Raw genomic sequence first — 11,690 nt, 5'->3', positions numbered from 1 at the left:
TCGCGAAATCTCGATGAAAGTTGGACTCTTTGAATGCTCTCAGTCGGGCCGTGATCAGTCAGCGGACAAAGTTGGAGGACAAGTTGGTCGAGAATCGAGAGGGCGATCTGGTGATGGTGGGACTGGTTGCTGAGGGTGAGGACTATATATATATATATATATATATATATATATATATACACCGACCCAAATTTACTCCCCTGTTGCCCTTTCATATATATTCCCCATACATCGCGTTCATATTGGAGTTTTTGTATATTTTCTGAATATTATTATTACGTACGGGTTTGAAATATATTTGAAAAAAATTCTACTATTATTAGGCACCGAATACTAAACGTATTCGTAAAAAAAGCGTGAATGGGTCAAGTATATGTAGTGATTAACACATAAAACTAGTTTAATACTTGTATTTCAACAAAATGGGAATCATGTATTTAATATTTGGTTGATTTGAAAAGAAAAAAAATGGTTATTGAAACAATATATTAATAGAACGAAGATATTAATATAATCTAATGATCAGGTGGTAGATTGAGCTGGAATAGGAGTAAGAGCCGTGAATGAGTTTGAATGTAATCACATCTGTCAAACGTAGGCTGTATTGTAGTTTAACTGAACCTTCTACCTGTCAAACGTACGCTTTGTGTTGTAGTTGAATTGAACCTTCTACCTTATCATGATCGTTGATATATTGTACGTGGTCCAGTAGGATTGTCTATGATAGTTAATTACTTTAACATCTAGAACATTAAACTCGTGGCAAATTATCTACATTTCATATTTTGTCCATTTCGCAGCCCCTCATCTTTCAACACCCCACTCGCACTCTTGACTCTTCTACCAAAAGGATGAAACAAAATGACAACACTATTGTCTATTACCAACATTAACTAAATATATGTGAGAATGCATTCTTCTTCTTTTTTGTCAGTGGTTGGAATACTCAGGGTTTATAAAAAATAACATGAATATTCATGATACATGCCTAATTACTCAAATACATAACGGATAAATAAGGGTAGTTCGAGGAATCCTAATACCTCTCAAATCAACTCAAGAGCTGAATATTAATAATTTTTATTTACTTTATTCATTAACCCAATAGCTAGGTTTATATAGAGTTATAAAAAAAAAATGCCATAAATATAAACTACTCTCATAGAGATGTATCCTATGACTATCCTATCACTAACAACTATTAATAAAAATAATACCCAACTATTTAGGGATAACATACTATCCCTTTATTCCCTACTTAAAGATAGACTCTAATAGATAAATAATAACTAAATAACAAAGACACATAATAATTAAATAACAAAGATACATAATAATTAAATAACAAAGACACATGACTGCTTATGAACTCTTTTGTTCTCATCCTTTGTCCCATCTGGTATGTCACATTCTATCCCCCTTAAATTGGACCTTATCCTCAAGGTCAAAGAAATCTTGAAATCTCAAGAAGTGGATTTGAACTTGGAGTCTTGAATATGTTACTTATCTTCAAACCAGTAGCCTTTGTCTTCTTCAGATTCTTTAAGAAAAAACGGAGCACACATAAAAGAGTTCCATTAGAATAGACTTTAAGGTGGACTACAACTCAACTACTAACAAAAAAAAATTTATTCTTACTAACACTAGATACTGACACTAAGACTTAGAATTAAAACATAACTCATATATGTTGCTCTAAACAACTCCCTAAAGCAACAAAGGAGATAACAACTATTGATAATAATAAAATACCAACATAAAACAAATACTACCTAACCAACTAGACATATCCAAAAGAAACAATACATTTAAAAGTTGAAATTTAACAAATACTAAAATAATAACAGACCCAATAAAATATATAACAAAAGATGAAATTTGGCCTTTTTCATTCGTTTCCTAGGCGGGCATTCACTTAGTGGATTCAATCTCTCCTCCACGAGCGACCTATGTGTAAATGATATTACATGATGATAGCTGGGTGAATGGATCTGTAACTAAAGTTGCTTCACAATCGGTGTGGCTCCATGATGATGGAATCATCATTTCCATGCATAAGTGACAACCCAAGGTGGCGATGCATCATAGTGGGATGGCCAGACCTGCGCCGTTTTAGTCAAGAATAGTAGTTCGGCCACTAGTGGTTGTTGGTGAAGTGAACATGGAAGATGGATTTTTGGTGGCGAAACTTTGACACGGTGGTGGGGGTGCAAGCTGATCTATGGTGGTTGCAAGGAATACGGTACTATTTGTTGCTGCTCGCGTTTGACTTCGTTTTATTTTCAGTAAAACAACTCTCGATTCTAGCAAACTCCTCAACCAATCTTTTTTTTCTTTTTTGAATTCTTGAAAGATATCGTTAATACGTTGGTATAGACAATCATCATCCATAACTTGAAGCGATGGGTTATGCAAACCTAGCTCTAATACCAATGTTACGTGCCTAATTACTCAAACACATAACGGATAAATAAGAGTAGTTCGAGGAACCCTAATACCTTTCAAATCAACTCAATAGCTGAATATTAATAATCTTTACTTACTTTATTCATTAATCCAATAGGTTTACATAGAGTTACAAAGAAATGCAATAAATATAAACTACTCTCATAGAAATGTATCATATGACTGTCCTATCACTAACAATTATTAATAGAGATAATACAAAACTATTTAAGGATAACATAATATCCATTTATTTTCTACTTAAAGATAAACTCTAATAGATAAATAATAACTAAATAACAAAGATACATAATAATTAAATAACAAAGACACATGAGTGCTTGTGAACTCTTTTGTTCTTAACCTTTGTCCCATCTGGTATGTAACAATTTCCAACACTATTACCAACGCCTATGTAACTAAATATCTGTCTGTTTCTTAGTTAGTGGTGGGAATACTCAGTTAATTGCATATAGTGAAGGGCGGTATTGATATTGCTGTTAGAAATTGCTTGGATAGATTCCTTTGACATAATCATTGGCATCCTTCCGATTATTTGCTTGATAGGTTTGGATTTCGGTAGACATAAAATATAACGTCTAAAAATAAGACTTTAGACCTAATAGCAATAACAAAAGAATATATGAATATTTACAAAGAATAAATATTCATTAGTATTTAATGTGAATTATAAGATTAAATATTCATTAATATTTGAGGCACGCTTATAGTTCTAAATTGATTAGAAAATTTTAATTGGACCTTAAACTATAAATTGAAAAAGAAATAACCAGTTTGTCAAATGGGTGATCAATCCCCACAATTGGGCGATCTGTCCACATGGCGATCGAGCGCTATAGTTTTGCTGAATGCATAATGCATCTCACCAAACACCTGTCTTTGGATACTTTAGTTAAAACTTATCAACTAAATTAACTTGCTACCCACCATTATATTCCCCAACCGTTGGATTAGAGTCCTCCAAGATTGATCCTAGCCATGAGCCCCCCCCCCCCCCCCCCCCCCCAATTCGTGCATCATCTTCTTCTTAATTCCTCTGATTTTCCTTTCTTTCTCTGTTATTTTTCTGCAGGTTTCTCTCCTTCTTTATCTCTCTGATTTCCTCTAAACCAGAAGAATAAGCTTTGGGTAACTCATCCCTGCAGCTTCTTCTTCAAACAAGAAAAGAGAACTCTCTTTTTCAACTCTCTTCTCTTCTTAAAAACACACGGCCAAGGACCCTCTCTATCTCTATTTTTGTCTCCTGGTTGCTGCATAACTCAGTGTCTCTCGATCTCCCTTAAAATCGGCCAGACCAGTATTTTTGAAAGAAGAAAAGATCACTTTCTTCTATCAAACACTCTCTCTCGGCTCAACAAAAGAAAAGGAAAAGATAAAAAGAGAAAGAGTTCTCTCACTCTCTCTCAGCCGGTTTTTGTGTGCGCTTAGAGTCCCTTTCAAAAAAGATATTTTGGCCAAGTTCCTTACTAAACTCTGATTTAATTTTATAAGGTTAAAGTTATTAGGTTATTTAAAGTTAATAAGTTATTTAACATTTTAATGTTGAGTTTAAAAGAGGTGTTTTCACAACAGGATATTTAATTAATAAAAAAGTTGTTATAATGCCCGAGAAAAAATGTATATTTTACAAAAGCGCCGTTATAATTCCCGAATAAAATATTTTATAAAAGCACTGTCCAAAGTTTTAGAAAACATCTCTAAAGCATTAGTTACACTAATGCCATGATTCTGAAAGTTGATGAAAGTTTATTATTTATACGCCGGAATGCCGCCCGTATATTTTAAAAGTATTATAAACCCTATTTTATTAATAATTAGTCGTTAGTAAAATAAGTCATATTTCGACTTAAACTTATTTTGGTATCTCACTGTTTCAGTTAAAATAACTGAAACAATACCTACCTTAATATTGTCTGTGTAATGATTTCAGTTATTTTGAGTTACAAAACTCTATTGTGAATTCAATGAGTTTTAATTGTGTCTATAATCTAGTTTTACTAGATTAATTAACTAAATTGAAGCTATGAAAATATATATATGGTTGTATTAATACCTATTTTACTTAAGGGTATTTTAATCATTAATGATAAAGGTCGTAATAATAATATAGGTGGTAATATGATTATTATATGTCGTTATGATGTCCGAAGGACATTATATTAAGTTATTTATAAATCAAAAGTAATATTGGGAAATTATGGTTTAGACATCAAAGTAACAAAAGAGTTTAAATAAGTTTTAGTAAATTATGTTGATTCATTATTACATGTATATAATTGTGCAGTCATCATTTCTGTGGATCTTTCTTTGAAATAGAAAACTGTAAGTATCTTTAAAATACTTACTAAGAGTGATACTAGGTTCCATAATATGGTGATCTATGTTTTATTTAATTATATGCATTTATTTGATTATATGGTAATATTAATTTATTTACTTATATGGTGATATTAGTTTCTATGATGTTGTGATCTCTACTAAATTTAATGGTATGCAATATATTTAGGATTCTGCATATTTTACTGTTATAAATGATGAGTCTGCTAATAATTTGGCATTGCATATTTTACTGCTATGAGATATAAACTTCTTAATAAGTAAGATCAAGGGTTTAAGTCTTGAGACATCAATAATCAATCAATCAACTAAACCAAGGGTTAACGTCTTGAAGTAAAGACTAAGGGTTTAAGTCCTAAAGCACTAATCAATCAGAAGATCGAAGGTTAAAGTCCAGTGACAAAGACCAAAAGTTTAAGTCTCAATACTAAGCAAGACCAAAAGTTTAAGTCCAAAGACCTCACTAAGCAATCACCAATAATTATAAGACCGAAGGTTCAAGTCCCAAGGCACTAATTACCAATAGTTTAATAAGACCAAAGGTTTAAGTCTTGAGACGCTAACTAGTAAATGAGATTGTGCATATGAATCTATTGTTATATGATCCGTAAATGAGATAGATCAGTCACTCAAGATAGTCTTGAATGACTGATTCAACATAACAACTCAAAAGATAAAAAAAATATTGTTAATTTCTTCATGTTCGTTCCAAGTTCAAAGTATTATTTGTACAAATAAGAATCTCCTTCATTATATGAGTTCTTCTTTGTATAAATAAATATAAGATTTATGGAGCAATTACTTATAAGTAAATTTTGAGATGACTGAATAATGTACATAAGAAAGCATCTTATTGATAGCGGAGGTACATAGGATCGAAACTCCCTATGATGACATGTTGTTTTCACAAGTCCTCTAAAGCGACCTGTCGTTTACATTTTTCATCGGCCCTATAATTTTATTTTTAAGTTTTTGGGTCCTCCTAGTTCCTACCCAAAAACAAGCCACTCAGCCCAAATCTCTTCCCCCCCACGCCAAGCTTTAGTCAACTCCGTAACCAAACATCACCCTAACACGTCCCCAAAACCCTATCCCCGTATAAATTCTCTCATCTTCCTAAGTGCCAATACTCCATTCTTTTAATTTGCGCGCTCTGCCGCTCTCTCTCTCTCTCTCTCTCTCTCTCTCTCTCCTTTTCTAAAACTCCAACCATGGCTGACCGCGGTGGAGGTGACCGCGGTGGAGGAGATCGCGGTGGATTCGGGCGAGGATTCGGTGGTGGTCGTCCGAGGGGAGACCGTGGCCGCGGAGGCCGGCGCAGGGCACGCCGTGACGAGGAGGTGAAGTGGGTGCCGGTGACGAAGCTGGGGCGTCTGGTCAAGGACTTGAAGATCAAGTCCTTGGAGCAGATCTACCTGCACTCTCTGCCCGTCAAGGAGCACCAAATCGTGGACCTTCTCTGCCCTGGCCTCAAGGACGAGGTCATGAAGATAATGCCAGTCCAGAAACAGACCCGGGCTGGGCAGCGCACCCGCTTCAAGGCCTTCGTCGTCGTCGGCGACAACAACGGTCACGTGGGTCTCGGCGTTAAATGTGCAAAGGAGGTGGCCACCGCCATACGTGGCGCCATCATACTTGCCAAGCTATCTGTGATTCCCGTCAGAAGGGGTTACTGGGGGAACAAGATAGGGAAGCCCCATACAGTGCCGTGTAAGGTCACCGGCAAGTGTGGGTCGGTCACGGTGCGCATGGTGCCCGCACCTCGTGGAGCCGGAATTGTGGCCGCCAGGGTTCCCAAGAAGGTCCTCCAGTTTGCCGGGATTGATGACGTGTTTACCTCATCCAGGGGCTCCACTAAGACTCTTGGAAACTTTGTGAAGGTTTGCCTTTTTTAACTTCGTCTCTATACTCTAATTAATTAAATTAATTAATTCCTTTGATTGAGTTACTGGTTGACCATTTTCTCTCCCTCTACAGGCAACTTTTGAATGTCTGCTGTTAAGTTACGGGTTTCTTACACCTGACTTTTGGAGGGATACTCGCTTCACGAAGTCTCCATTCCAAGAGCATACAGACCTGTTGGCCAAACCAGTTGGTAAGGTTTTTGTGGAGGAGCCTGAGAGGCTTGATGCTTGAGAATGTTTTACATTTCTTTCTTTTCTGCTGCCACTTAGTCTATTTAAAAAAAAAAAAATTGTTTTGTATGGATACTGCAATCTTTAATTCCTGGGTCTTTTTGATTCATCTTGAAATGTTCCATACCATTGCCAAAATTGAAGTTATCCCTTAAAGGGTGTATTCATTTCGGCATACTATCAATAATTATGTAGTTCATAGCATTTCTTGGTCATTATTTTAGCTACTCAAAATACACAATTTTTTCTATTTTAGCTACTAGTTTTTCAATACAAATTCCATCGGATTATGCATTTTTCTCTACTTTCTTTAAATATTTATTTTTCAATGTAATTTTTATTGTTGAAGTTGTGGGAGTGGGAGAGTGTGGGAAAGAGGGGCGAGAAAAGAAAAGCTATAATGAATTTTCATAGTCTATAGCAAAATGGATGGAGATGTTTTATTTTAAAGCATTGAAGGGTAAAGTGGCTCATAATATATTTTTAGCTATTATGAGCAAGAATGGAGGGAGAGAGAGAGAGAGAGAGAGAGGTGGGAAGAGGGCAAGAGACTAAAATGTGTTTACAGTAAATTATTGTAAAATGGAGCAAAATGGATGGATGAAGATGCTTTGTTGGAGAGATACTTTGGCTTCTTATAGATTTAGATGCAGTTGAGAATCTCATTCTAAATCTAACCATCCTTTACAAGTTGGCAGTAAATAGGGGATTAGGATCGGCAAATGATTATTTGCTCCAATGCGAGAAAGACAATATTTATGAGACTCACTTGATCAAATAATAATTGAGTTATCCGACTACTTATATGGTAAGGTAAATCTTATAAGTGATCTACCTGAATTCTCTTAAATTTGAACCAATCATTTTAGCAATCTGTCATAAGCAAGGTTAACGAATTATCACTTCATCAGCAATGACTCATACCTGCCATTCTATCTAAAATTGTTGCCTTGGCACCATAAACTAGAGGAAAAATATTGTATGCTTTTGCCAAGGTAAAAGAGTGATCTTCGACGTGAAGGTGGCAGTGACCCTGCAATACAATGGAATACGGCTTGAGCTGTGAGTTGCGATCCCCGCTGACTAAAAACCAGACTTGTTCATTCTTTTGCGTCATGAGTATGCATGTAATTAGGTGTAAATTGAATAATGTACAAGCTTATGCTGCTTAATCACTTAATGAAAATATAGCCTCTTAGCACTCACAGTGGTTTAGGTAATTTTTTATGTAAAATGGCTAACCAAAACTTACTTTTGCTAATTTAGCTAACCGTCTTTCAAGATTTCACTCTAACAGTTTATCTAAATTTTTCTCTATTTTATTAAAATTATAAATTTTAAAATATTTTATTCATTTTAATTAAAAACTCATCTCTACTAAAAAAAAATACCAAATAAAATTATCATCTCTAGCAGCATAATTACCACCCTATTCTCCATCATAACTAACACAGTATCATCATAAAATTATCACAATAAACTAAATGACAATAAACTAAATGACGATAATGAATCACAGGATTTGAGAAGCAAGTGTGATTTTTTAGGATTGAAAAAGTTATGAGCCAAATATCACTTCAAACTCAAAATTTCTATAAAATAAAAATAAATAAATTAATTAAAAAAAAATGTTGCATTTTTCTTGATGAAATAAACTAGTAATACATTGGCTTTATATACATGAGATGAATCCCTCCATTTCCCTTTACAATACATTGTTTTTATTTTACTGTCCTTTTTTTAAAATACTTTTTTTTTTCTTTCCTTATGAACATTTTTCTTACGGTCATATTTTACGATGGTCATTTCGTTAAATCAGTCAATTTTTTAAAGCAATAATTTTTTTTAACGATCATTTTTTTATATGTCATTAAAGTTTACTACTATTATGTACCCTGTCATAGAAATAATAATTCTTTTCTTGAACTATTTATACTGTACTGACCAAGTTCAATTAAAACTAATATCATCAATAAAATTGGAAAAAGCTGTAAATATCAATACGAGTTTTTTTTTTTTTTTTTTTTTGTGAAAAAGTAAAAAATAACTACTAATTAATTATAATCACAAGCAACCATGAAAAACAAAAAAAAGATGCATTTGTCAATAATGTGGAGTTACACTATTCGCAAATCCAAAACAAATCTATTTTATATTTTTAATACATAATGGGATTGAAGACTTTTGTAAGATTTTGCTTAGTTATTCTAACTAAAAGTGAGAAATGCATAATCCATTGGAAATGCTCAACTACAAAAAAGGTCACAAGAAAATTCAAATCTAATCCATCTCGATGTATGGGACTGAAAGTAGAATAACAAATGAATAATGTGTCTACGTCCTGAAATTTGGTTACTAATTTACTAATTTCCAGTCCCATTAACTATTAGAGTAGCTCCATAATGAAATAACACCTAAAAGAAAAACTACAAAAGAGTAGTGCAAGAAATTCTGCTCAAGAAATTATGGTTATATTTGCTTCTCATTTTTTTTATTTTATTTTTTTCATAGAAGTACTCCCAAAAAATCAACATAAATTATAAATTAACTTAATAAATTATAAATAAAGACCGACTAAATTATATATAAAAAAAAATAATAAAAAATTAGAAATATATTAGAGAAAGAATAAAAAAAATAAATAAATAAAACAGTGAAAGTGAATAGCTAAAATAATAAGATTGTTGAAAGTATTCTGAAAAACTTGATAACTAAAATAAAAAAATAAAAAAAAAAATAAAAAAAAAAATTTAGCTATTTTGACTAATAAAATTTGGTGAGTCTACTAAAAATAAAATTCTACAGGACAAGATATACTCTAATAGAAAAGGAAAAGTAAAATCTTATTAAAAGAAATAAAACATAATTAATGTAGCAAGCCGAGAAAGTTCATCCATAGTAGTTTTTGACAAGGTTTTTTTTTTTTTTTTTTTTTTTTTTTTTTTTTTTTTTTTTCTAATTGCATAAGGAAAAATGTTACAAGGGAGAATCTTTCTCACTTCTTGTTCAAATGGAAGAAGAAGTGTGTGATCCTATAAATGAAAAATGAGTGGGCTCTCCAACAATAGACTCAAACCAAACTAAAACAGTTCTGAAATAAATATAAAATATAGGAAATGAGTCAAATAAGTGACCCGGCCTTCTCAAATTGTCGTATAGAGTAAGACAATTACATCTGTACCCTCACTTAAGAACAACGACCGCCCGAAGATACCTGAAGTAGTAGAAACACTGATTTTAGAATATATGATTACAAATACTAGCCTAATTTGATTTTATTTGACCAGGATCTAAACCAAAGGACTATTGGAATTCTGAAAGACAAGACAGAGTCGTCTATGGCTAGTTATCAAGTGTATTTTCAGGTGAGAAGCCCAAGCTGATGAAAACAACAAAGAAATCTGGTGACTACTGAGCCCGATTTAATAGTAAATTAGTCACAAAATTAGTCACATCAGATTTAATTGTAAATTAAACTCCGTTCGGGTCTACGATTTCGATAAATACAATTTTAAAAATAAAAGCGTGATTTTTAAAAACGCAATTAACCGTTTGATAAAATTATAATTTTATTTTTAAAATCGCAATCTAGCATTTAGCTTCTTTATCTTCTCATAACGGGTAGCTGAAGAAGAAATGACAGAGACAGTTATTGACAACGTCCATGGAAGAACAGAGGCCTTATTTGACTCAGAAATAGCTGGTAGTAACTAATGGAACAAAGCCTCGGGAAAAGCCTTAAGGCAAGAAATAAATTTTGAATTAAAAATCAGTTTTAAAACTGAAAGTAGTTAGAATGAAATAATCATAAGGGATAAATGTGTTTTTGGTCGATGTGATTTGGAGTTTTGACAAAGAGCTCATTGAGTTTTAAAAAATGATTAATCACTTTCTGTGTAAGCAAAAAGGAACAATTAATACAGAATCCGTTAATATGTCACATTCTTACCAATTAGGCCGGTCAGAGGGGTGGCCAAACCACCCACAAATGGCAAAAAATAAAAATATTGATGGGGTGGTTCGACTACCTCAAAATAAATTCTAAGTGAGTGGCTGAATCACTCCACGGCCGTAAAAGTGGTTCGGCCACCTTCCCATCTGGCACATTAATAGATTCTATCAACTTTTCTAACAACAATCACTAATTTTTTTTTTTTTTTTTTGTTTACTTAAGAAAGTGATTAATCACTTTTTAAAAAGTCAGGGAGCTATTTATCATAACTCCAAATTACATAACCAAAAATTCATTTATCCCGAACCATATAACAATAGGTTCTGTTTCTTGCCCCATTTTGATATGACAAATTGGGTAACATCAAGAATTGGGCCTCCCTCTCCAACCTGTTGGACAATTGCAACTCAATTTTATTTGAAAGATCCAATAAAACTAGTAAAAGGTCTGCAGAATATATAGAAAACATATATATATATATATATATATATATATATATATATATATATATATATATATATATACATATACTCAGTAAAATGTTTGAATTGAGAGAAAAACCCTAAAATAAGAATCACAAAAAGTAGTTGTGGATCAAGTTTTGATAACCATGAAATTTTGGATATTGAATTAACTGAAGAACTGTTAGGAGACTATACCTCTACCACCTTTTATGTGATAACTGTACAAGGCAGCCATCCACTGGCTTCCCTAAAACTTTTCTTTCATTTTATGAAGTCAGCTCCCAGATTTGCATCATCAAGGGAGCAGTGTATGCTCTTCAGCAAATGCCTAATGAC

The 11,690-nt window shown here is 33.0% G+C and overlaps 1 protein-coding gene across 1 annotated transcript; it reads left to right on the top strand.

Annotated features, from left to right (window-relative positions):
• Window positions 1-5,940: 5,940 nt before the first annotated feature.
• On the top strand, window positions 5,941-7,076 carry LOC133870831 (uncharacterized). The gene is made up of 2 exons (XM_062308067.1): window positions 5,941-6,683; window positions 6,781-7,076. Exons 1-2 carry the CDS (start codon window positions 6,015-6,017, stop codon window positions 6,937-6,939), a joined length of 828 nt encoding a protein of 275 aa, XP_062164051.1. The 5' UTR covers window positions 5,941-6,014; the 3' UTR covers window positions 6,940-7,076.
• Window positions 7,077-11,690: the final 4,614 nt, after the last annotated feature.

The sequence above is a fragment of the Alnus glutinosa genome, chromosome 6 (genome assembly GCF_958979055.1).
Source record: "Alnus glutinosa chromosome 6, dhAlnGlut1.1, whole genome shotgun sequence".
NCBI lineage: Eukaryota > Viridiplantae > Streptophyta > Magnoliopsida > Fagales > Betulaceae > Alnus > Alnus glutinosa.
This window is presented reverse-complemented; position numbering and strand designations above follow the sequence as displayed.